We start from the raw sequence: 27984 nt of genomic DNA on the forward strand, positions 1-27984 counted from the left end.
AATATGGAGTCAAATTACAGAACATTTGAAAGTGGTTGCCACTTTTTGATCTAATTTTTTTCATTACAAGACTTAAAGCCTTAGAATTTAGAAGGCAGACCACCACAACTTTTACCAAAAGTGAGGGTGGAGGGTCTCCCTAGTGGCACAGGTGGTTGAGCGCAGCACTGCGAAGCTGTCTGTAGCCTCTGCAGTGCCGGTTCGATCCCCGCCGGCCTCGGAGCAACCCACATGGCGCAGCAGACCTCTCCTTTCTCACCCGCTGCTCCCCTCAGCAGTGTATTTCGTCAGTCTGCCTGTTCTGTTCCCCACTCTGTCTCTGGTGAATCCTCTCACCCTCCCGTGCATCTGGACTGTACCCCGGCTGTTGTATAAATAAAATAAATCTTTATTAAAAAAAAAAGTGAGGGTGGAGAGTGGAGGGAAAGAAAAAATGGAATCATATTTGTGGATTTAAAAAATAAATGTCCTGTGTTGTTTTTGTTTTATATAAAAAAGTATTTCAGTGACTTTAAAGAATCATGTTGCCATGTGAACATTTGTACTTAGATCATAAATTTGGTTTCCTCAGAAACTCTTAAGAATAAGTCTGCTTGTGTAGTAAGACTAATTTTAATCACTTTTAATAAAAGATATCTTCTTGAAGGTTGTGGAACAGAGCTTGTCCAGAGGTTAAAAATTTAAAAACTAGGACCTGCCCAGTGGCGCAGCGGTTGAGTGCTGGGTTGCGAAGCTGCCCGCAGCCTCTGCAGCGCCGGTTCGATCCCTGGCTGCTCCCTGGCCATCAGAGGAGGGTTCCACATGGCGTGCAGACATCTCCTGCCGCCCGCTGCTCTCCTCAGCAGTGTACTTTGGTCCTTCTGCCTGCTCTGCTCCCCACTCTGGCTCTGTGAATTTTCTCACCCTCCCGTGCTTCTGACTATAGCCAGTGCTTGTATAAATAAATAAATCTTAAAAAAAAAATAAAATAAAAGATAAAACAGTAATAAAAAAATTTTTAAAAAAATTAAAAAACTAGCACCTCCCTAGTGGCAAAAGGGGTTAAGCACCGCACTGTGAAGCAATCCACAGCCTCTGCAGCACATGTTTGATCCCCGGCCAGCCAGGGAGAAACCCACATGGCAAGGCAGACCTCTCCTGCCTCACCTACTGCTCACCCGTCCTATCACCCCCCCTCCCCCGCCCGCATCTCTGGCCTGTACCCCAGCTCTTGTATGCGTAAATAAATAAATCTTTAAAAAATATTTAAAAACCAATATGCTTTATCTTGAATATGCAAGTGGAAGAAAATCATTGTGTACTGACTCCATGACAGTTAAAAATCCTAAATTGTTTTGAAGTTATTTCAGCACATAAAATAATATATGTAATAAATGTTTAACTTTTAATTGTGACCCAATTAGAATTTAAAATGGAAAAAGTTGCTAGAAGTTGTTGTAACTTTTCATAATTTTTTAAATAGGAGACTCTTCAGAATCAAAAGGAAACATTAACAAAACAACACAAAGAAGCAATGGCAGTTTTTAAAAAGCAGGTAATTTCATCAGGATAGACACACTGGTTTATACACTGAACTTCCTCACTCTCCTGTGATTTTATGACATGCTGTTTTCCATACTCACTGAATACTAGAAGAGTATTATTAGAAGCAGGAAGTGGCTAAAGTTATCTTGAATCACAACTGATTATGAGGAATGTAATATAGTACAATCACTTAGTAGTTATGGAGAAAAATTTGGAAAACTTTCCTTGGAGATATACTATCATCTATTCTAAATAAGCTAGGTTAATGATGTGTGTGTTCTTATTCTTTCTGTCCCTTCTCTTCTTCCTCTCTTTGCTTAGAGTATCTTGGTATCTAACCTTTTCTGCATTATCCCTTTACCCAAGCCACAATTTTAACACTAATGAAAAGGTGATATGCAAGTAGATGTAAGGATGAGATGTGATTATCTTGCACCCAAACTTCGATAAATGTTAGCTATCAGCAACTAAGAAAATCTAGTAGAAAAATGGGAAAAAAATTAAAGGAAAAGATGTAAATGAAATAAACAGCAACCCCTTTAATTATCTGTGATTCTGTAGCTCTTCTTGATTCTCTTCAATTTCTCTGAGACCTTGGTTAGAAAGTATAAGATATGCGCTCATGGAAACAACTTTTGGAAGTCATCTGGCTTTCCTGTTTTTTCCTTTCTTCTTCTTTGTCTTCATCTCCATACAAGTGTGTGTTTAGAAAGAGAAATGCATATATAAATAATAAACCTGTATAACATTTGTCACAAGTGGGTCAGAGTTCTTGGTCACTCACACTGTATAGTGAATTTGTTTAATGATGATAAACTTTCTTCCTTATAGTAAGATTGGCCTCACTAAAGTTATGGGAGTTTTAACTGACGGGTAAGGAAGCAGAAGTATAGTATTCTCTAGGAGAGAGCAAGCCAATGTTTCTATTATCACAGGAGTCTTTGGACAAATGAGAATATCTAGGTTCTCTGAAGGGTAGAGGAGGAAGTGCCTCACATTTCTTTTTTTTGTTTTTGATTAAAAATTTTTTTAATTAAGGTAACATTGGATATTATTTAGGGGAATAGGTTCAGGAATTTGTTAAATGAAATGAAAAAGGTCCAAAGAAAATTTTATTTCTTGACAACTTTGTGTAATATCTGTGTTGCTTGGAATATTTAGTTTTCTTTGGCATATTCACTTTAGTTTTTCTATTTTAAAATTTTCATTATTTGACTCCCTATGCATTTTTTTAATTTTAGAAAAGAAATACTGTCACTGAAAATACAAATGCTACTGATTTAATAAAAGTGTGCCTTCAGAAAATGATATATGTTATTATTCATGCATAGTTGGCAAAATATTGCAACATTTAAGAAAAAAATTCTGGAGGGGGAAACTAAATTTTTAGATATCTTGGTTTAGTGTGATCAAATAGTTTATTTCCTCTGGTGAAGGATGGTTCCCCCATTTATATCTTTTATTTTCACAATGTAAAAGTAGCATATCCACATTAATTTCAATATGTAAAATGTTTCTAAAGTATCACTGATCTGTGTACATCATTATTAATAGTTTGCTTACCTGTGTTTTAATTTTTAAAATTGTTCATCAGTTGCAAATGAAGATGTGTGCCTTGGAAGAAGAAAAGGTATTTATTGATTTTTAAGTGATTTAAAGCATAACTAAATGCATTTTCTTATCCATTGTTTACCACATTGGAAAGGAGTTTAATAAATTAATGGAGACTGTTACTTGCTTAAAATCTAAGACCTAGCAAGATTCACTGACTTGCTGAAGCTCCCATTTCGAAGTGGCAAAGTTGGGAGTAGAATCCAGATTGTTTAGCCCCCATGTTAATGTTCTTCCCACTTTTCTGAATGTTTATATTAAACATATTTTTAGTGCTTTTTCAATGTAATTAACTTGTTTTAGAAACAAAAATGATCTGGGTTCAGAGCAACTGGAAAAGAAGACACAACTCTGAACAGTCCTAGATATTTCTTCTGACATTATTTTTCTTCAGCTACTTAATACATTTTAATTAATGAATATACTATTTATATTACCAGTATGCTTTATTTTTTAGCAAACTAACTTCATTTAAAATTTTCCTGTATCTTTAAACTTATAAGACAAATATCTCTTATTAATTAGAATGTCTTAGTTATATAAGAATGTCTTAGGTATGTTGAATACCTACTATATAGTGTTCTTAAGTTCTCAGAAATAGTCTACTGTTAAAATGATTTGTTATTATTTTCTACTTCATGATATCTACAATCTTATAAAGACATTGAAATTTCATGATACTTTGAAGTCTCCAGATGTGTAATTTGTAGTGCAGATGTAAGTTTAAAGCATTAAATTTAAGGTAGAGATTTTGATTTTTGAGTACCTATATTTTCTCCATTAATAATATCATTTACATTGGAAGGTATTTAAATACAGCTTTTTCCTTAAAGGGAAAATATCAACTGGCTACAGAAATAAAAGAAAAAGAAATAGAAGGATTGAAGGAAACATTAAAAACATTACAGGTAATTTAGTATTGCTTAAAAATGATTTTACTATTCTAGCACTATCTCAGTAAAATACCATGAAATATTTAAACTAGCAAAGCAAAACTGTGGAAAATCATGTATGTTACAATATATTGTATAATTTAGTACGTTTTTTGGAGCGAGCCTTGAATTTCAAATTAGTAGAATTTTTACTCCCATCTTTCATTTTAAAAAGATATATTAAAATAACTTTCACTATATCTTACAGTAATATGATTAAATATATATTGTTTTTAATGCTTTATAGATGAGGAAAATAAGTCATACCTATATACTACAACTGATTTACCCATGGTCCTTAAAAATTAAATACAGTAATGAGTATTTTCTAAGAATTGTGCTTGTGTTCTAGAAATATAAAAATGAAGAAAACATTGTTTGCCTTCAAGTTGTTCACAGTCTCATAGAAGATAGCTGATGATTCATTTAGTATGTATTTTCTGCCTGTGTAGAGCTTAAATTCTAGTGGGGAAGACAATAAAATTTGATAAAAAGTAAAATAAAGATTGTTAGCGGAGAAGATAGTCACATGATTTCAAAGATTATACTATAATGTTAATTACAAAAAGCATTATATATTTTGATAACAAGGCCCCTGATGGTATGTATCTCTCTTAATCAAGTAATTCACATCATAGTATGGATTTGTGTAAGCAGATAGTAAGTTTTCTTTCTTTATCTGATTGAGGTAGTCTAAGGGTTCCCTTTGTTCCACATCCTCACCAATACTTTTATGATCTTTTTGATCATAGCCATTCTAATAGATAGGAAGTCATACCTCATTATGGTTTTGCTTTACCATGTTTTTATATATGTGTTGTCTATTGTATATCTCCTTTTGAGAAATATATTTTCAGTTCCTCAACTCTAAGTGGGTTGCCTTTTCACTTTGTTGCTAGTTTTCTTGTGTTTAAGTCTTTAATCCATTGGAGTTGATTTTTTGTAAAGGTCGAAATTTTTTCTTCTGCATGTGAATATCCACTTTTTCTATTCAGCTTTAATGTTAAACAATAGAGTTGTCTTTTTAAAAAGTAAGTCAGGCTATATAATTTTTGTTTTTGGAATACTTCTTTGGCCTTGTGTCTTATTCAGTATAGAAACCTAAATTCATATCATGTATTACAAGGCCTTCCTTGTAATGATTTGGTCCTCCCCTCTACCCTTCTCCTACTCTGAATTCATTTTTCACTCTTCTTTCTCTTGCTTACTACTCCCTTCTAGTCACACTGACTTCCTTGCTGTTATTTGAAAACACGAGATATTTTCCATCTTAGGGCCTTTCTACTTGCTAGAATACTCTTGTCACTTCTATTAAGTCTTTACTTAGAAGTTGCCTTCACAGAAAGGGCTTTCATGTCATCCTATGTAACCCCTGTAACCCCTTTTCCTGATTTATTTTTCTTTAGAATTTATCAGTAACTAATTGACCATACTTTTTCACTTACTTATATTACTTTATATCTGCATTCCCCGGAATTTGTTGAACGAATTTTTTTACTGTACTCCCAATGACTGATCAATGCTTTAGTTACAGTATTCCATTTTAAGAAGTTACTCACAAATAACTCATTCCCCCAAAAGAAAAGAAAATCATCAGCTTATTAAGGCACTTTGCTAAAACATTTTAGTTCCTCAGAAATATAGTGGCTATATTTCTGCTTAAAATTCCACAAATATAAGGTGGATTTAAGAAAGTGAGTACTCAAAAATATGAGTACTCATTCATACTGGTTAGTGGGCAACTACTTTGGAGGACTGTGTAAGAACTGTTAAAAGTCTATGAAAATGAATAAATTTTAGGAATCATTTTCTTGGAATTTATTCTAAAGTGAGTAATTGCAGAGTTAGTGGTACAAATATGCTTATTTCAGCATAGTTGATAGTAGTAAAAAATTGAAAACTGAATACATACCCCAAAATGAGAGCAAATGTAAACCCTGGTACAAAGTTATAGTGGAATACTATGTAGCTGTTAAAAGTTACGTTGTTGATAAATTTGTCACAGAAAGATATTTTATTATATATTAAGTAAAAATAGGTCACAAAATAGTCCCTATATTATTCACTCCTCACTGACTCTCTTTGAGAGCATAAATGCATAGAAAAATATCTGGATACCAAAATGTTAATGATTATTATTTTGAGGTTATGAGATGATTTGTTTAAAACAAGTTTTATTTCTGTTTGTTTTATCAAATTTTCTTCAATGAAGAGCTGATATTGAGTAGCAAACTCACCTAGACAACTCTTACAGGCACTCTTGCTTGTTTGCTTTCTTTTCTTTTCTTTTTTTTTTTTTTTTTAAGATTTATTTATTTATTTATACAAGCACAGGTTACAGTCAGAAGCGCGGGAGGGTGAGAGAATTCACCAGAGCCAGAGGGGAGAGCAGAGCAGGCATTGATGAAGTGACGAAGTACACTGCTGAGGGGAGCAGCGGGCGGCAGGAGAGGTCTGAGCGCCATGTGGGACCCTCCTCCGGTGGTCGGGGAGCAGCCAGGGATCGAACCAGCATCGCAGAGGCTCCGGGCAACTTCGCAACCCAGCGCTCAACCGCTGCGCCACCGGGGAGGCCCTTGTTTGCTTTCTTTTTAAAAATATATTAAAAATATTTTTTGAGAACCTAAACTTTGCCAGCTTTTCTTCTAGATTGTGGGATAGCAGTAAACAAAATGGAGAGAGTTCCTGTTCTCATGGAGCTTATATCCCAGCTTATGAGACAAAATTTAAAAATAAATTAATAAATAGGAAATCGTCTGATAATATTTTTGTAAGATTTCAGTTCTCCCAAATAAATCAATTGATTCAAAGTAATACCAATGAAACATCCAGCAGGATTTTTATAGAATTTGTCAAACTGACTCTAAGATTTTTGTGAAAAATATATAAGAAAAAGTCTTAAAGAGTGATAAAGTTGGAAAACTTTTATTATCAAATAACAAGACTTATTCTAAGGTGACAATAAGAGAGTGCAGTATTTTTACAATGATAGATAGACCAGTGAAACAGTAGAGTTCAGAAATAAATTCACACTTGGTACTTGGCAAAGGTGCCACTTTAGTGCTTTGCTTAAAAAGGATCCTCTTTTCAATAATTAATGCCAGGTCAATTGAATATCAATACAGAAAATCAATACACAGAAACCAGCTCTTGTGCAAACCAAAGCTGACAGATAACATAGGAGAATATCTTTATGAACTTGGAGTAGATTGAGATTTCTTAAACCATGCACTAGCCAAAACGGAAATGTTAGTAAATTGGACGTCATTAAGATAAATAACTTTTGTTCAGAGGCCACTAGTAGGGTGGTGAAAAGGCAAGTCATAGAGTGGAGGAAATTTGCAACATATGTAGCTGAGATTCATGACTGAACTACGTAAAGAATGCCTACATGTCTGCAAGAAAGGGGTGGTAAAAAACTGGGACAAGCATTTCATGCATGAATACACAGATTATATAAGTGGTCAATCAGTATATGAAATGGTGCTTTGCCTTTTTGGTAATAAGAAAAATACAAATCAAAACCACAGTGGGATAATAGTTCATGCCTATCAAAATGGTTGACATTAAAACATTTCAAAATATCAAGAATTAGGTATGGTGTGGAAGTTAGTGGGAATGTAGTTGGTTCAACTATATTTGTTGTTAGTGTGACCAAGTTTAGGTGTGTTTTACAATCTAGTTTTATATATACACTACATTTGATAACTTTTCCCCTACAGGTGTGTGAGTTATAATTGACATAGAACGTTGTATTAGTTTAAGATGTATAGCATGATTTATGTCCATATGCAGGATTACCAAAGTTAGTTAACATCCGTGACTTTACATATAGTAGTTAAATTTTTTTCTTCTGTGAGAACTTCTAAGAACATCTTAGTAACTTTCAAATATATAATAGTGTTGTTAACTGTAGTCATTATGCTATACATTAAATTCCCAGAGCTTATCACTGGCAGTTTATCTTTTCCCTAGTAACCTGTCTTGGTCCTAACCTTTTATCCTTTGCTGTGGCACCTCTGGCTAATTTCAGGATTCCTTCCTTCTTAATCATATGTAATTGTAGATTTGTTATGTCTGTGGGAGGAGGTAGGATCAAGTTTATCTTGACTGATCTTGTTTTTATTTGCCTCCATAGTAGTTGTCACTCTCTAACTTCTGTACTTACCACTCATATTTTATTGTCTGTTACCATCCCCACTAGCCAGTTTCTTAAGGATAGGGAATTTGTTTTGTTCTCTGTTGTGTTCCAGTCTCCTAGGAAACTGACCTTCAATAATTGCTCCATAAATAAGTGTTGAATAAGTAAATGAATATAATGTTTTTTTTATATGGATGAAAGTTATGTTAAGTAATATTTTGAAAAAAAGTACCACTAGAAAAAATAGTACATGGGAGATAAATGGCATATTTTATAGCATACAATTTTAATATCAGCGGGAATTTACAACAGATAATTAAAGCATTTCAATTTTTGCTTTGTTCTTTTAAGGTTTCCAAATATTCTTTACAGAAGAAAGTGAGTGAAATGGTAAGGAAATTGCAAAATGTATACCCCCAGATTACACTTACATAATGTGCATAGTATTTTTGTCAATATAAATGTGACATTTATGGTAAAAAAAAAAAGGTTGAAATTGGATATTAATATCCTCTTTAAAGAACTGAGGTCTAGTTTCAACTGTAACTTAATTATTTCACAAATTTATTTCAAGAGTACATAATATTTACTTATTAAAAAATAAATTTAACATAGTTCCAAAATTTTGGTAAAGGTTGTATATTAAAATAAAACAACAAAGGAACAAGAAGAACAAAACTCCAAAACCTCTTTTTTTTAATATCTTTTCTAGGTATTTATTATAGTTATTAATTATAGCCTAAAAACATGAAGAACAAAACTCCAAAATCTCTTTTTTTAATATCTTTTCTAGGTATTTATTATAGTTATTAATTATAGCCTAAAAACATGAAACAATATATTTGAATACTATACTTGGGATAGAGTAGTCATCCTTTATTATCAACAAGTGTTTATTTGTTGTGAATATCTTTTCTATACTATGTTAAAATTTTTAACTTGCATTTTTATAGCATAACATTTTATGAAGTAATTGCTTTGATATTCTCTCTATCCCTATTTGATTCAGAATGATTATTTTGCTTTTTTTTTTTGCAAAATTTTCCTGTATTCACTTAAATCTTCAGAGGGCTTCTTGGATGGGTTTATACTATTTCAGCCTTCTTTCTTTGGGGTAAGGCAAGTAAAATTATCTTATGAGTAAGGTTTATATATTATCTATGTATGAGAATTAAGAAATGTGATATTACTCCTTTTAACATTAATATAAAAGTGCAAAGTATTTTACTTGAAATTGTTTTGGTGTGTTAGAAAATAAAAGAGCCATAGAAAGATTGCTAAGCATGATTGAATAAAAGATGTTAAATTCTATCACTGTTCAACTGGAAAGAATAAAGATAATATTGTCAGACTATTTTAAACTATGATTTTAATTAAGAAGCTGAAAAACTGGATTCTGGTTTGAGCTTTAAGTACCATGACATTTGTACTGAAAGTCATCTTCAACGCTACAGTGGTTTTACACAAAATATAGTGAAATTGAATAATGTGCCCTTTCACCTGGGAGATAAGGCTACAAGTTAAAGATCAAAGGCAACATAAAATGTGTTTTATTTTATTCCACTTTAAAATTTCATTAAAGAGATACATACAGTCTTTTAAAAAAACATGGAAACATGCAGTATACTTAGAGTAGTTTTGCTCATGTCCAAGCATTTTATTATTGTGAATTACAGCCTCTTAAGAATCTCCTAAAATGATGTTTGAGTTATAGTTACATTATTTATTCCTGACAGTCCAAACCATTAAATCACTTTGCATTAAAATAATTTTATATTTTGACATGTACATTTTAATGCCAAGTATGATAGAATATTTATGTTTTAAATAACTTATTCAAATGTTAAAAATCTTTTTCTAAATATTCTCATTTTATTCATGTATAATTCAGATGACCTTTTCTTTATTAAGCTTTATATAGTATATGTGTGTCACTATACATCATTCAGAGATTAAATTAATCTTATTTTATTAAAAGTGGTGCTGTTCTTTAATATTTGATTGTGTGGGTAAGACAGGAAATAAGATGACTAGTAGTGTCAAGGCAGGACTTTGGGGAACAATGTAAAGTTGTGTCCTAAAAGAAATGTTAAAAATGGTGCTAAGTGGGACCTCCCTGGTGGCACAGCAGTTGAGAGCTGGGTGCGAAGCTGCCTGCAGCCTCTGCAGCACCGGTTCTATCCCCGGCCACCGGGCGAGGGTCCCACATGGCACGCAGACCTCTCCTGCCGCCCACTGCTCCCCTCAGCAGTGTACTTTGTCAGTCTGCCTGTTCTGCTCTCTGTTCTGACTCTGGTGAATTCTCTCACCCTCCCATGCTCTGACTGTACCCAGTGCTTGTATAAATAAATAAATCTTTTAAAAAAAATACACTATCCATTACATATTTTAAAAAAAAATTGTAAAAAAAAATGGTGCTAAGAAACTTTTAAAGAAGTTCATGATCTCTAGAAGGTGAGTGTGTAAATACTCATGATCTCTAGAAGGTGAGTGTGGTTAATTACTGTCTTTGGGAATTCAGTTAACTGGTTTTGTTGTAGAGGTGGTGAGACATCCCTAGATGTTTGAATACAATTGTGTATTGAAAAACTCATTTACCTCTAAAGGTCCTCAGACATTCCCAAGAGATTAATCCCATTGATCATTACCAATAAGAAGAATGCAACAAAACATACAAAAATAAACTGTTATTGTGATTTGGTCATTGATAAAAATCTTTCTTGTTGTGTTTAGTGATTACTGTGTTCTGTAACTGAGTGACTAATAGGGCTAAATGAATGAAGCAGATAATTATCCAACCATCTCTTACTTATGTTTTATCTTTTTTTGTATGTCACTTTCTAAAAAAGGGAACCTTTTATAGGAGATATTTACTTTTATTTATTAAAGCAAAGTTTCAGTACTGAAGGCTTGGATTTGATTTGGAATTATAACATTTTCTTTCAAATAGAATATTTTTAGACTGAAGATTTGTCTGGAAATCATTTTTGTGATTATGAATATTATGTATATCTGTATGTGTAACATGATTAAGAAGTATATGCCTTATATTTGTGAAGAAAATGGTAAAGCTATTTTTTTTTAAAGTTTATTTTTATTTATACATATAAGAACAGGGGTGTAGGCCAGAGGTGCAGGGGGTGAGAAGATTCACTAGAGACAGAATGGGGAGCAGAACAGGTGTATCTACTAAAATACACTGCTGAGAGGAGCAGTGGACAAGACAGGGGAGGTCTGCTGTACCATGTTGGGTTATCTCCCTGGCTGGGGGTGGAACTCATGCCTTAGTGGCTGGCAGTAGCTTGATAGCTCTGAGACTTTAATCCCTACACCACGAGGGAGGCCTGGTAAAACTATTTTAAGAAAGATGCCACACTAATTTATCTCAGATTCATATTGAAGAAATTGAAAGGTAGGTCATAGTAGTAAAAATGAAGAATATGTCAATATATATATATTTTTTTTTAGAGGCATGTTTTATTTATTTATTTGTTTGTTTCGTTTATACTTGCACTGGGTACAGTCAGAAGCGCGGGAGGGTGAGAGAATTCACCAGAGCCAGAGCGGGGAGCAGAGCAGGCAGAAGGACCGAAGTACACTGCTGAGGGGAGCAGCGGGCGGCAGGAGAGGTCTGCGCGCCATGTGGGACCCTCCTCCGGTGGTTGGGGAGCAGCCGGGGAGCGAACCGGCGCCGTAGAGGCCGCGGGCAGCTACGCAACCCAGCGCTCAACCGCTGCGCCACCAGGGAGGCCCTATATGTCAATAATTTTTGAACTTTAATTTTTTTCCTTAAAATTTACTCATAATGAACTAAGTGTTTTAAGAGAAACAAGTCTTCTCACCTGAAGTTTTCAAGCATTCTCTACAAGTAAATAAGAAAAGGGGGGCCTCCCCTGGTGGCGCAGCGGTTGAGTGCTGGGTTGCAAAGCTGTCCGCAGCCTCTGCAGTGCCAGTTTGATCCCCGGCTGCCAATGAGGGTCCCACATGGTGCAACAGACCTCTCCTGCTGCATCCGCTGCTCCCCTGAGCAGTGTATTTCTTCGTCAGTCTGCCTGTTCTGTTCCCCACTCTGGCTCTGGTGAATTCCCTCACCCTCCTGCGCTTCTGACTGTACCCGGTGCTTATATAAATAAATAAATCTTGAAAGAAAAAAAAAAAGGGGGGAAAGCAGCAACTATGCCTTTAATTAATAAATGTAGTTCTCAAAGGTTGTGTGTAAATATTATTTTTAAATCATGCCTGTTCATTAAAGTGGATTGTTTTTTATTGTTAAATTGTGTAAGTTTTTAAATATATGTTAGATGTTAACCCATGTCAGTTATGTAATTTGTAACTATGTACTTCCATTCAATGGGATTTCTTTTTAATCTACTTATATATTTTTTCACTGTATAAATACTTTTTAATTTGAGGTAATATAGGTTGTTTATTTCTGCTTTTATTTTCCTTGCTGTAGGGGCAAGTCTCTAAAAAAATACCTTTATCATTGATGTCACGAAATTTATCATCAGTGTTTTCTTCTGTATATTTTATTGTTGCATGTCTCATATCTAAGTCTTTAATCCAATTTCATTCTTTTACATGTGACCATCCATTTTCCTAGCATCATTTGTTAAGGAGACTCTCCTTTCTCCATTTTATCATTACCACTTCTTTATCTTGGATGAAGTATTGATATATGCATGAATTCACTTCTGGGTTTTTGATTCTTTCCATTGAGCCACATGTCTTTTTTTAATGCCAATATATTATTCTAATTAATGTTCACTTATAGTTTAAAATCTGGTTTTGTTTTTCTCCTTTTTTTCTTTCTTTTTTTTTTTTTTTTAAGATTTATCTACGCATATAGGAGCTGGGGTGTAGGCCAGAGGTTTGGGGGGTGAGAGGATTCACCAAAGACAGAGTGGGGAACAGAGCAGGCAGATTGACCGAAGTACACTCTTGTGGGGAGCAGCAGGTGAGGTAGGAGAGGTCTGCTGCACCATGTGGGTTGCTCCTTGGCTGGCTGGGAACCGAACTCCTGCTGCAGTGGCTGCGGATTGCCTCATAGGTTGCATCTTAACAGGGAGGCCCTGTTTTTCTCCTTTTTTCTCAGTATTGCTTTTGCTGTTTGAGGCCTTTTATAGTTTCATATAAATTTTAATATTTTTGTTCAGTTTCTTTGAAGAATACTACTGGTATTTTTATGGGGATTGCATTAAATTCATATAGCATTTTTGGTATAATGGTCATTTTGACTATATTGTCTCTTCTCAGCCATGAACATGGAATGTCTTTTTTATCTCCTAAATCCTTTAATAAGGTCTTATAATTTTCATTGTCTAATTCCTTCCTCTTGTTATAGGGCAGGGAGAGGGGCATCCCAAACCCCGCAAACCTGCCTATTCTAAATGGGTTCTGCCATCCACCGCATCAACACAAAACATAAGAGACTTTAATGGGAAGGAACTTTAATACAATTTGGAAACAATACAGGAAAGGCAAAGAATCTAATTTCTAAATCAAGCATCCAAAGTTACATGTCCCCTCGTGGGTGAAACTCCATCCAAATGGGATTGGCCCAGAGCAAGGCCCCAAAGCCTGCCACAAGTCTAAAGCATCTTCCAGTGGGGACCCACAGAAAAGGGTCAGAAACAACGAGACAAGCCTGGAAGGAAAAGAGCAAAATCACAATCAAGATAAAAGCTGCCATTGTCCCCTCCCCACGGGTCTCACCCACATCTGTGTCACCCCGTCCACAACCAAAAGACAAGTGCAGTTTCTTCACGTGTCTCTAGGCTCCATGTGCCTCCTCCAGGTCTCCTGGCTCCATTCTGCTTCCTTCCTCAGTCTCCTCTGCAGCTTCTTCTCTTCTGCTCAGCTCCACCCTCCCTTGGGTGGGGCAGAGAACCTGGAACCTCCCCCTTTCCTGGGGACCACCCTGTTAAACGATCCTTGGTTATGCTGATTCTTATTTAATTCTTTTTGATGCGATTGTGAATGGAATTATTTTCTTGATTTCCTTTTCTTGTTGCTCATTGTTTTTATATAAAAATGCAACTGATTCTTGCGTGTTGATTTTGTAACCTGTAAATCATTTTTGCTTTAGGGTTTTCTATATTTAATAGACTATCTGTGAATTTCACTTCTTCCTTTTCAACCTGGTTTCCTTTGAGTTCCTGATGTTGTCTGATTGCTCTAGCTAAAACTTCTTATACTAAATTAAGTAGTGGTGACAGTGGACATCCTTGTCTTGTCTAACCTTAAAGGGAAAATTTCAGTTTTTCACTACAAATTATTATATTTGCTGTAGGTTTGTGAAATATGCACTTTATTATGTTGAGATAGATTCCTTTTATTTCGATTTTGTTTAAAGGTTTTTTTTTTTTTTATAGAGGCATGTTTTATTTATTTTGTTTTGTTCGTTTGTTTTGTTTATACATGCACTGGGTACAGTCAGAAGTGCGGGAGGGCAAGAGAACTCACCAGAGCCAGGGTGGGGAGCAGAACAGGCAGAAGGACCAAAGTACACTGCTGAGGGGAGCAGCAGGCGGCAGGAGAGGTCTGTGCACCATGTGGGACCCACCTCCGGTGGCCGGGGAGCAGCCGGGGATCGAACCGGTGCCGCAGAGGCCGCGGGCAGCCTCGCAACCCAACGCTCAACCGCTGCGCCACCGGGGAGGCCCTGTTTAAAGGTTTTTATCATAAATGATTCTCAGTCTTACAAATGCTTTCTCTGCATCTATTGATGTTACATAATTTTTATCTTTACTTCTGTTGATGTAATGTGTTATATCTTTGCTTCCTGGGGATAAATCCCACTTGGTCATGATGTGTAATCCTTGTCACATATTGTTAAATTCAATTTGCTAGCATTTTGTTGAAGATTTTGCATCAGTATTTATCAAAGCTGTTGGTCTATAGTTTTCTTTTTTGTGCTGTCTTTATCTGGTTTGGGTAAATTAAACATTGAGATAATATTGGCTTTGTAAAATGTGTTTGGGGATATTCCTTCTTTTTAGATTTTTAGAAATAACTTGAGCAAAATGGGTATAAATTCCTCTTCAAAGATTTGCTATTCACTTATAAAGCCATCTGGCCCTGGACTTTGTTTTGGGGAGATTTTTTAATGCTATTTCAATTTCTATGATTGTGATTGGTTTATGTAACTTTTTGTTTCTTCTTAGTTTCTTCTTGATAAACTACTATTCTAGAATTTGTCTCATTTCTTCAAGGTTATTGAATTTATTGGCATGTTATTTCATAATAATCTCTTATCCTTTTTATTTCTATTTCATCTGTGGGAGTTTCTCCTCTTTTATTTCTAATTCTGGTTTTTAGTATTTTCTCTCTTCATTAGTCCTCTTACTCATAACCAACAATTTTGTTTATCTTTTCAAAGAAACAGCTCTTAGTTTCATTGATCTTTTATGTGGTCTTTTTAATTTCTAATTTTCTCTTTTAATTGTTTCCTTCTAAATTTAAGTCTGTTCTTTTTTCTAGTTTCTTTAGGTGTCATATTAAGTTGTTTATTTGTGATTTTTCTTCTTAAGGTGGACTTGTATTGCAATTATCTTCCCTCTGAGGCTTGCTTTTGCTGCATCTGATATGTCATGATAGCTTATATTCTCATTTTAATTAGTCTTGAGGTATTCTTTTGTTTGTGCTTTAATTTCCTCTTTAACCCAATAGCTGTTCAGCAGTCTATTGTTTAGTCTCCGTATAGTAATTGTTTTTCCTATTTTTTTTTTAATAGCTGATTTCTAGCTTTATGGCATTGTGGAGAGAAAAAGTATTTGCTGTGACTTTAATCTTTGTAGTTTTGGGACATAAGCCATGTCCCAACATATGGTCTAATCTTGAAAATATGCCCATATGCACTTGAAAGAAATGTATTAGCAGTAGTTTTGGGTGTTCTATAGATGTCTGTGAAGCTTATTTGATCTGGCTCCATAAATTTTTTAAAAAATTTATAGCCATATTTCAAAGTATGATAAAACAAACTCCACTGGAAGATATAATTGGTAAAAATTGGTACCTGTGTATTTGAAATTTTTTCTCTAAATTTGCTGGGTGGCATAATTATGATGTGCATTATCAAAACACAGATAAATTTTTGACATTAATGAATATAGCAACTTTCCACTTCATTAAAAAAAATGGAATGATGAGTACAATATCTGTTGGTGATATGGAAACATTATAGCATAGAAAGCTATTTACTAAATTCTGTTTTTATGTCTAATAGAGATCAAAAGTGTCTTTCCCCTAAATTTTCAAGAGTTGCTTTAATATTCTCCTTACTTTGCTTAATTTTGTACTGGACTACTTAACTTTTCTATAAACAAAATAATCAGTTGATTTTCTACAAGAAATTGTTAACAAGGGAAATAGAACTTTAAGTGACATTTATTACAGGAAAAAGATGTGCTTTGATTTCACATAGGTTTAGAAATATATTCCCACATTTCCTCTATATTGTGTACTTAGTATTATTTCATGACATTAATAACAATTATTAAAACAATACATTTTTATGTTTAATATATGTGTGTGCAAACGTATATATGTTTGTGTATTATATATGTACAGCATTTAAAGTAATTCTTCAAATAGGAACAGAAAGTCCAGCTACATCTTCTGGCTAAAGAAGATCATCAGAAGCAATTGAATGAAGTTGAGAAATACTATACCACAATAACAGGTCAATTTGGATTGGTAAAAGAGAATCATGAAAAGTTAGAACAAAATGGTAGGTGTGCTATCTTATTTAAATTTGCTTATACTACTAGTTAATAGGGAATGTTTAAGTGGACTATTTATAATGAATAATTTGATTTATCTGATACTGGTAATAGTAAATGGCAGCTTAATAAATGTTTAAATTCAATGATAATTATGTACTTTGATTGCCCATGTTAGTGATACTTCCCTTAAAATGTGCTTTGAATTATAACATTTTCCTAAGTGTCTTTCATGTTACAGTACAGGAAGCAATACAGTTAAACAAAAGACTTTCAGCCTTAAACACAAAACAAGAATCTGAAATATGCAGTTTAAAGAAGGTATGATTGATACCTTTTTAGTATTATAAAAGTTATAGTGTAAAATAATTAGTTTTATGAAATATTACTGAAAATGTTGGGGGATTTGTTTGTTTAAAAGATAAGTAATAAATGTAATGAGTAAATTTAACTCATTCAAAATATTGTTTCTTTAACTTGTGACCAGTGGCATGCATTTTTATGGTGACTTGAGTAGTCAATGAGCATTCAATATTTGCCGTGTTCATTCATTCATTCATTTATATTTGAGTGACTTCTGTGTGGCAAATACTATGTGTTACTGAGAAAACAAGTATGAGGAAAGTAAAGCATGTTCCAGACTTTTGGGAGTTTATAGCCCAATGGAGGAGGTAGACAAAACAATCACACAACTTAAAGAATTTAAAAACTATTGTAAATGATGTGAAGAAAAAGTAAAGGTTATAACATTACAACAAATGATTAGTATATAAAGAGGTGGTGTTATGGAGCAGCCCCGATATAAAACGAGTTGCACAGTGGGAGAAGAAAGAAAATAAAGTTTCAGGTCAGAGAAACTGCGTGTATAAAAGCCTGAGCCAGGAAAGAATTATATATCTTTGAGGAACTAGAAAAATTCTTGTGTGATTAACACAGTATGAGTGGAGGGAGTGCATTGGACATTTATTGGTTACGTACTGAGCATCATTATCTCCTTCTTCCTAAATTCATCCAGATTTTTGTTTTGATGCCTCCAGCTTTAGAGATGAGCCCTAAATTGTCAGATGGCCATAAACATTTCATTCCTCTGGCAGCAGGCATTGGTTCAGGAGTGGACAAGTGACCTTAAATAATCTCCCACTGTGATTGGCTGTCATTCTACTATCATGAGAAACCAGAAAGGAGAAACCTGTGGATGTCAGATTGGTATTTTTTGATGACATTTTTGAGTCTCTGTAGAGACGAACCCTGCCATTGCCCTACCTCTAGATTTTTCAGTCATGTGAGCCAGTACCCTCTCATTATTATTTAAGTCAGTTTACTTAGAGCCATTTTCAATATAAACTTCAAATGCAAATATAAATAACTACTGACTAAGGTGTGAATAAGTACCCTTTCAGTGTCTCTTTAAATCATTTATTTTTAAAATTTTTATTAATGACAAATAAATAATATCCATAGTAACCTGGTGATTGGTGATTGAGGATTCTGCTTTTAATTTCTCCTTGAATTCAGTTCCTAGAATGTCTTCATAAATCTCAGAAAAACGTTTTATTTTCTAGAGTACTGATTTACTATAAAAGGATATATAACTCACAGATGAAAAAGATACATAGGACAGGGTATAGGTAAAGGGTGCAGCGTGTTCATGCTTTAAGCACACGACTCCCACTGAATCTCTAGCCCAGAAGCTCTCCTAACTCTGTCATTTTGGATTTTTAGATTTTACTACCAAGACATAATTAATTGAATTATTGGTCATTGGTGATTGGACTCAGTCTCCCAAGAAGTGTGTCTATAACACACACATTAAAAAAAAAAAAAAAAAAAAGGAGTGTTGTCAGATTCAAAGTTCCAACCCTCTAATCTTGTGGTTAGATTCTCTGGCAACAGCCCCGCAGCTTCATCCATTTCGTTACCTAAGGACTTTCAAAAAGCTGCCTCATTAACATAACAAAAGGTACCTCCCTAGCTCTCACCACTTATAAAATTCCAAAGATTTTAGCAACTCATCTAGAAACGAGCAGCAGAGACCAATAAGTACAGTATTTTTTATTATAAATCATAGGAGCACAGTGATTATATTGAAATATAGTCCTTTATTCAATTAGTTTTTTTCATTATGAAAAGATTATATTTCATAAATTTCTAACATAAATTATATTTTTTATTAAATAAAGACATGCTTCATTGTGCCATAATGGACTTTATGACTATACTTCTAGTTTAAGACAGACCTGTAGATGGAGAGAAGACTCATGTAAATCCATGGAGAGGTATCTCTGGCAGATTTATTGAAAGGGTGAATAATGTCACTGTGCACAAATGGAATAGCATTGCTCATGATACACTTGCCTCTTTTCCCCAGGTCTTAAACCCTAAGCAGGGCTACCTAAATGTGCTGATGTGTCATGCAATTAGTGACATTTGTCACATCAGAAAAGTGACTTTTTCAGATAGTTCCTGGAAAAGAGATTATATAGATGGGTAAAAAAGAGAGAATTTTAGAATTTTATTACCTTTGAGACTTCCAGATTTAGTTGCTGAAAATGTGAGAATTTAAAATTATTTTACATTTTATTTTTAATATTTTATACTTTTTAATATAATTTTAAATTTTTTAAAGATTTATTTATTTATACAAGTATGGGGGTACAGGCCAGAGGCGTGCGAGAGTGAGAGAATCCACCAGAGACAGAGCAGGGAGCAAAACAGGCAGATGGACCAAAGACACTGCTGAGGGGAGCAGCGGGCAAGACAGGGGAGGTCTGCCGCCCCATGTGGGGATCTCCTTGGCTGGCCTGGCTGGCCGGGAAATGAACCTGCGCTGCAGAGGCTGCAGACAGCTTCACAGCACTGTGCTCAACCTGCTGAGCCACCAGGGAGGCTCTATAATTTTTAATTTTTTAAGTGGTCTTGATTTATAACTTTAAGTTTTCTTTACATTGGCTATATCATTCATTCAAAACTTCTAATAGTAAAAAAATAAATTTAAAAACTTTTAATCATTAATTTCCCAAAAATAATTTTCATTTTTTCTTTCATACTGTTCTGTGATTTTGTCCAGGGTAATTAAGTTATGGTCTGTGATAAGTAGTCCCCTTTTTTGTGGAGAAAAGTTAAACAGACCAAACTTAGTTGTTAGATAAAACTAGGTATAGTTCTGAATGCTGGGTTCACCATTATGGCAATCATGAAGATTTCCCGATACTATCCGTGAGCAGCATTCATAACCTCTGCTAGTTGTCTGAGTAAACATCTGAACACTCAGGGAGATAGTGACATTTAACAGACTACCTCATACCAGAAAAGGAGGGGTGAAGGAGGAAAGGACACCATATTTATGACTCTAGAAACTATAAGTTGTAATTTAATGAGATCAAAGCATGTGCTATTTATCTGCTGCACTAACAGCTTTGAATAAAATGGCTAGTAAGCAGACAACGTACTAAAAGTTCAGTACATTTAAAAGCTATAAAAGTTGTACAATCAAAAGCATAGTGGAAAATCATTTTATGGAGGTCTCTGATTGTAATGTAATATGCACTTAAGATTAAGTAATTAATGCATTAGAGAAAAATAAATTAATAAATTATTTTTTCTTTCGTCAGCCATATCCTGGTTTTCAGTCGCTTTATCTGTTCAATTATATATTTAGGATGTATTATATTTTCCACTCTCTGATAATCATTAGGATAAACACTCATCTTATGCCCGGATTAATACAATAGCCTCGTAACCAGTGTTCTTTTCTCCAGTTTTTATTTACTCTTTTTGCCAAACCAACTTTTTTCAGTTACTAGCTTCGTGTATATCTTCTGTATATGTGACATTTGCTAGATATTTACTATATGTAAACAGAATGATAGATTGAATAGTTCTTTGCTAATTCAAGTCCCCAACTCTTTCCTAGCTTTGTTGAGATAGAACTGACATACAACATGTGAGAGTTCAAAGATTTAATGTTGATTTAGTCTCATATTCTTTAGATTTGCTTTCCAGAGCTCCTGTGGTATGGCCCCATTCTAATATCCAGCATTGCTTCCTAATAAGCATCTTCCAGTTGATTTAACTCAAAAACTGCTTTTGTTCTCCTCCATTGCTCCACCCCCACTTGAAATCCCTTTCTTTCAATTTATTTTTATTAGACAGGGTTGGGGCAAGGAACAGATGGCATTTTAGTACAGGCTATTGACAAAAAATTATGAAGAAACTATTTACAAATGTGTGGGCAGCGTTACCGGAAACCAACAAGGCATAGTGAAGCACCCCAGAAATAGAAGTGTGTGTAGGGTGGATGATTACAACACCTAGTCCTGAAAGGGAAAGGAAAGGAAGTAAATACTGGAATTTGGAAGGACCTATGGATACAACAGTAGAAGAAAGCTGGTAGTTACAGAGCCATTGCCAGTTTGTGGTCATGTAGAGAGGGAGCTCGGGAAACTTACCTTACTTTACTCTCTTTCTGGCATACCGTTTTCCTGTTGCCTCCCATAGGTTGATCCCTAGGAGTCAAAAGGCAGGGGATCCTGTTTGCCATATCATACATATCAGCCACACAGAGCAGTGTGGAAAAAGGGTGGAGAGTGAATCAGGAGTGATAAATGGAAAAAATCCAGTATACATACCACTCATTCTTCAAGACCTACCTCCTTCATTTAAACTTCTTTCATAATTCACTACATACCAGGCATTAATTTGTACGAGGCATTAATTTGCCTACTCTTCTGAGAATAGAGCCCTGTCTCTTGACCCACATAGATACTATAACAATTATTTTATGCAGTGTACATAACTTCACAAAAGGCTTCCTTTATATCTTTCTCAATTCTGTCCTTCTGAAATGCAAATTTTGTTATGTCATTCTCTGACTTAGAGTCCATTCAGTTGCTAATTCCTTATTTCCTAGCAGATAAAACTGAAATTCTTTAGCTTAGCATACAAATCCCATTCAGTATTTGGATCTTATCAAATTTCTAGTCACAATTACCAATACTTTACACCATCCCCCTCACCCATAATTTACTGGCATATCATTTTAGTTCTGTTTCCCTGAAAAATACAACTCTCTTTCATGTTTCTGTGTGCATATAGAGTATTTTTGCCTGGAATGTGTACCCCTTTTTTGTCTTACTTGCAAATTTAGCTTTAAAAACTCAGTTCAAATGCCATTTTTCTCTGTAATGCCTTCTCCATGCTCTTAACTTCTGTTTCTTACACATTTCTGTAATACAGCATTTATCACACTATATTTTAACTATTCTTACACATCTTGTTAGATGCTAGTGAACTTAGAAATCAATAATCTTTTAATATCTTATCTCAGGATATCTTATCTCAAAATTTTTGTTCAATAATGAATGCAAATGCCATACTACTGCTCAATTAGTTCATTTATTAGTATGCTCTTTTTAAGAGCCAAGATCTTTTTTTTTTTTAATAGAGGCATTTTATTTATTTATTTGTTTGTTTGTTTGTTTGTTTTGTTTATACATGCACTGGGTACAGTCAGAAGCACGGGAGGGTGAGAGAATTCACCAGAGCCAGAGCGGGGAGCAGAGCAGGCAGAAGGACCGAAGTACACTGCTGAGGGGAGCAGCGGGCATGGCAGGAGAGGTCTGCGCGCCATGTGGGACCCTCCTCCCGTGGCCGGGGAGCAGCTGGGGATCGAACCGGCGCCGCAGAGGCCACGGGCAGCTTCGCAACCCAGCGCTCAACCGCTGCGCCACGGGGGAGGCCCCTCTTTTTTTTTTTTTAAGATTTATTTATTTATACATACAAGAGCTGGGGTGCAGGCCAGAGATGCGGGGGATTGGGGGGTGAGAGGATTCACCAGAGACAGAGTGGGGAGCAGAACAGGCAGATCCACTGAAATATACTGCTGAGGGGAGCAGCGGGGCGAGACAGGAGAGGTCTGCTGTGCCATGTGGGTTGCTCCCTGGCCAGCCAGGGAGAGGCTGCAGATTGCTTTATAGTGCGGTGCTTTAACCCCTTGCTCCACCAGGGAGGCCCAAGAGCCAAGATCTTAAATGCATTCTGTTCATCCTTTCTCTGTCTTTACCTGTTCCACAGTCACAAATAGTATTTCCACCTTTGCTAATTATCTTGTTAATGTAGTTAGGGGAAAATAGATTTTGATGGACTGATGCTATTATCGCCATATATGAAAAACAGTAAATTATAGTGATAGTTTTAAAAATAGACTTTAAAACTGTCAGAAAACTACCCTGTTTTGATGAAATATGTATACTGAATTTTCTGTTTGATTTTTTTAATGTTAAGGAACTAAAAAAAGTAACCTCAGACTTAATAAAGCTCAAGGTCACATATCAGCATAAGATGGGAGAAGAAAATATCAACTTAACACTTAAAGAGCAAAAATTCCAAGAACTTCAAGAAAGACTCAACATGGTACATAATTAAATGCTCATGTTTATGAAAATATTTTTTAATATTTATGAGACTTTCAGGTTTATAATATAAAATATTCTCTTGTAAAATTAATACACATGGTAAAATACATAAATCTCTTTAATTAGGAGATGTTTTTGCCATTATCATCAAGACTTTGTAAAATTATAATTTGGCTATAGCCATTTCATTTCTACCGTAATATTGTTTCAGGTAATCTTTTAATACAGCAGTGTCTTCAGAAAAGCTTTTGAGTTGAGAAATTCTCTAGTTTTTACCATGAACATACAAATGTTTGTAGCAGCCTGTATTGGGTATATAATACCATCTCCAGTTCACCAGAGTCACTGCTTCAGCAACAAACAAAATGTTGTTACTCTGTAATAATAATAGGTCATGATATATGCATAAATGTGTTGCCCACTGAATGGAATATAGAATTTGCCAGATTTTATAACTTTAAAACTATATATTTTTAAGGAACTGGAATTAAATAAGAAGATTAATGAAGAGATTACCAATATTCAAGAAGAAAAACAGGCAAGCAATCATAAGATTTTGGCAGCTAGTAAAAATTTTAAAAAACAGCTTTTAAAATTTAAAATTTAAAAAATCAGAAACAATATGGGAAAGAAACAAATTAAGCTAAATAACAAATTGGAATCATCCTCCTATATACCTTTTAACCATGTCTCACATATACTACCGTTAAAATATAAATCAGGGGAGTGGGGATGATGTTAGTCAAAAGGTACAAACTTCCAATTATAAGATGAGTAAGTTCTGAAAATCTAATGTACAGCATGATGACTTTAGTTAACAATGCTGGATTATATATTTTTGAAAGTTGCTAAGGGAGTTAATCCTAAATGTCTCTCTTTTTAAGATTTATTTTTATTTATGCATACAGAGTACTGGGGTGTAGTTCAGAGGTGCGGGAGGGAGGGTGAGAGGATTCACCAGAGACAGACTGGGGGGCAGAACAGGCAGACCCACTGAAATACACTGCTGAGGGGAGCAGCAGGAGAGACAAGAGAGGTCTGCTGTGCCATGTGGGTAGCTCCCTGGCAGGGGATCCAACTCATGCTGCAGTGGCTGGCAATAGCCTGCTAGCACTGAGACTTTAACCCCTGTACCACCAGGGAGGCCCAATCCTAAATGTTCTTATACACATAAAATATTGGTAATTATATGAAATGGTAAACATGTTAACTGACATTTTTGTAATAATCATTTTGTAATGTATAGATCTAGTAAATCATCACATTGTGTACCTAAAGCACACACAATGTTATATGTCACTCACTTCTCAATAAAGCTGGAAAAATATTAAGTATTTAAAAATTAAATAGAATAAAAAACAAATCAGTTATCAGTTTTTTCCTTGATGGTTTAACCAGTGGTACCCTAGCAGATAATTCTTGAAATGAATGTGTGTTTAGAGCATGTGTTTATAAGACATTGTACTCTCATTTGAATCTATTTGATAACATATAGTTGTTTTATTTTAAAAAAAAAAGTAAAAGAAAATTCTTCCTATTTTTCTTCTCCTCTGCTTTTCACTCCATTTTATTTTGAATGCATGCTACAACATCCTAGCCCATTTAATAATATGACATTTTAGTAGTGAAATATTTACTCTGTAGGGAGCAAGCCTACACAAGCTTTAATTTTGAATTCTTCACATTTTCAATAGTGTCTCAGAATGCAAGGTCCATTTTAAATGTTGTTAATTATTTGAGGAACTCTTGAAAATGGTATGTTGTAAGAAATCACATAATTTTTTTTAGATATTAAGTTAGTAAACTGTACCTTTAGTATATTGTTTATTATAGTCAAAATTAAACTATAAAGATAATAAGAAACAAGGAAATCTGTTTTGAGAATGAGTTCAGACAAATATCTACTGTCTTAATTTTTTCCAATGGATATATTTTTTCTTTTTTAAAGGATATCATCAGTTCTTTTCAAAACATGCAGCAGTTACTTCAACAGCAGACTCAAGCAAATACTGAAATAGAAGCAGAATTGAAGATGCTTAAAGAAAATAACCAGGTTATTTGTCCGTACACTATACATATAGATACTCCCGAACTGTTTTCTTCATTAGCAATAAGTATATGTGTTTTCTTTTAAACCTTTTTAAGTATATATACTTAAAAAGTAAATATACTTAAAAAGGTTTAAAATCTAATCAATCTTGCCTATTTAGTTGCATTTATCTGTCCAACTCTGAGATCATTTTGAATTTTAAGGGCAAGATTGGCATCCTTTGTTAACTGGATATCAGTGTCTAAAGTAATGAACATACTTTTAATTGATTATTAAGTCACTAGTTAAACATTCAATTTTATTGTCCAGTTTCACTTTATCACAGTGAATAGGATTTCTCCCATAGTTTTAGAATTTTAACCAAGACCCAAAACTGAAAATAAAAGGTAACAAGTGTCACTACCTTCTAAGAGTCATCTGCAAGGTCCCAGAATTGGGCGTAGATCAAGGGATTCACAGGAATATGACTGAAGTGGTTCTGTTATCACAACAGTCCCCCCACTGTCTTTCCAGTGTTTATGCTACAGTGATTGCCGAATGCTTCGGGAATGAGGGTTTACATCTCTTACATCCCTAGCTCTCTTACATCCCTAGCTGAGGGGGTTGCATTTCCCCTCAGGAAGTTAAGTGAAGGAGTCTACAGGAAAATAACTTGTCAATATTGGGTTACAAGAAGGGGAAATTGCCATCTTGTTCCTTAGATATATACTTGAGATACTGTAAAAACCTGAAGGTCCACCCTGGTTTTGCTAGTAGAATTAGATGTGATAAATTCCTGTGGAAGAATTTGGCATATGTTGCTTGAAGTTTGAGAATAATACCTAGAGAGAAACTTAAAGGAGGAATTTTTGGAGTAATGGGACTTGAGGTATATATTCTTTTTTTTTTTTTGTGGGACCCTCGCTGGCGGCCAGGGAACGAACCGGCGCTGCAGAGGCTGCAGGCAGCCTCGCAGCCCAGCGCTCAACTGCTGTGCCACCAGGGGAGGCCCTGAAGTATATATTCTTGATCCAGTACTGCATGACCCTGGAAGGGTGCAAAATAAAGAAACTTAATGATTCCTTGGCTCCACATGAAGAAACAGAAGTTAGTGGAAAATCGGGAACTGCCCTGTGTTACTGAACCAAGTGATAGAATGGATAGAACGTTCAATTCAGAGAAAGACCATGGCCAGTGGAGGATATTTGTGCTCTTCTTTATAAAGGATAAAGCTGACTCATTCCCCAGAAAACCACAATCACCTCTTATGTAAAATCAGTGTCAGCGGGGCCAGGGCCAGCTTCAGGGGTATGTAACCAGTGCATTTGATAGGGACCCATATCTAGAAAGGTCTTATGCTTTAGGTTTAATGTTCTATGGTTATTTTCTTGAACTTTTTATTATTTTTATCTTTGAGTTTAAGTTTTGTATTAAGTTTGATGGGAAAAGAGTGTATAATGAGGACTGGAGCCTCAGCTCATTCACTCTCCTGTGTCCTGCTGTCTTCCAGGACCAATTCTTTCACCTTGTGATGACCTGGGCCCTGTCTGGCCTCTAACTGCCTGCTCCTTCATCACTTCTTTTGGTCAACTGGGTCACATAGGTGGAAAGAAGCCTGTGTTCTGCTATTGTATTTTTTTTTTTTAAGATTATTTTTTTATACAAGCACTGGGTACAGTCAGAAGCACGGGAGGGTGAGAGAATTCACCAGAGCCAGAGCAGAGAACAGAGCAGGCAGACTGACGAAATATACTGCTGAGGGGAGCAGCGGGCGTGGCAGGAGAGGTCTCTCACCCCATGTGGGACCTTTGCTGGGGGCCGGGAATTGAACCGGCGCTGCGGAGGCTGCAGGCAGCTTCGCAACCCAGCGCTCAACCACTGAGCCACCTGGGAGGCCCTGCTTTTGTATTTCACCCTTGGTGAAGGCCTAGATGTAGCAGGGAGGGTATGAGCTGAGGTCACATGCCCTGCACCGTTCCCTGACCCAAGTAAGCAGTGCCTTGGTACATGAGGTAAATGACTTGGTAGAAGTCAGTCCCCAACCCATGTACTGAGGTGAATCCCATCCTGGGAGTTGCAATCCCTGGAAGTTACCTATCTGCCATGGATATAGCTTATGGGTCCAGCAGCAGTCAGTGGAACCCAATAGTTGGTGGATCTTGCTTGTGCTGAGTTGTATGGTAAGGCCCATCGTCCCTGTGAGTAACCCCCTGCTCACAGACCATGACACTATTAATAAAATGAAATTTAAAAGTACTAAGAGAGATTGAAATGGAAAAAGACAAAGGGTAGGAGGGAGGGAGGAGCCACAAAGTATCTTTAATAGTACTCTTTTTTTTTTTTACTTTGCATCAGGCTGGACAAATTACGCTGTCCATTGTCACTGAATGAAACCAAACTTAACTTGAACAATGCAAGACTTATCTCCTCACCATTGATGTTCTATGATTGATCATGAAAAGATAGTTTTGTCTTCCTTATTTCTCTTGTCTGCCCTAGTACTTTAGGAGTTAGACTTAAAAGAAGGAGAGGGATGAGGTGTTTTAGAGACAGACCTCTCATTCCTCCTAACCCCTTCACCTACTCCAGTAAAAGACAAGTAAAAAAGTAT

The 27984-nt window shown here is 35.3% G+C and overlaps 1 protein-coding gene across 1 annotated transcript in view; it reads left to right on the plus strand.

Annotated features, from left to right (window-relative positions):
* The window catches only part of CCDC73 (coiled-coil domain containing 73), a gene marked incomplete at both ends in the record, with an annotated part of 105604 nt that overhangs the window by 57320 nt on the left and 20300 nt on the right, over positions 1-27984 (plus strand). The window contains 9 exons of the mRNA XM_084236667.1: positions 1463-1534; positions 3119-3154; positions 3969-4043; positions 8560-8598; positions 16804-16939; positions 17173-17252; positions 23214-23342; positions 23823-23882; positions 25293-25397. Of these exons, the coding sequence (XP_084092793.1) occupies positions 1463-1534; positions 3119-3154; positions 3969-4043; positions 8560-8598; positions 16804-16939; positions 17173-17252; positions 23214-23342; positions 23823-23882; positions 25293-25397 (732 nt within the window). The remainder of the gene's footprint in view (positions 1-1462; positions 1535-3118; positions 3155-3968; positions 4044-8559; positions 8599-16803; positions 16940-17172; positions 17253-23213; positions 23343-23822; positions 23883-25292; positions 25398-27984) is intronic.

Source organism: Talpa europaea (genome assembly GCF_964194135.1).
Source record: "Talpa europaea genome assembly, chromosome: 1".
Classification (NCBI taxonomy): Eukaryota; Metazoa; Chordata; class Mammalia; order Eulipotyphla; family Talpidae; genus Talpa; species Talpa europaea.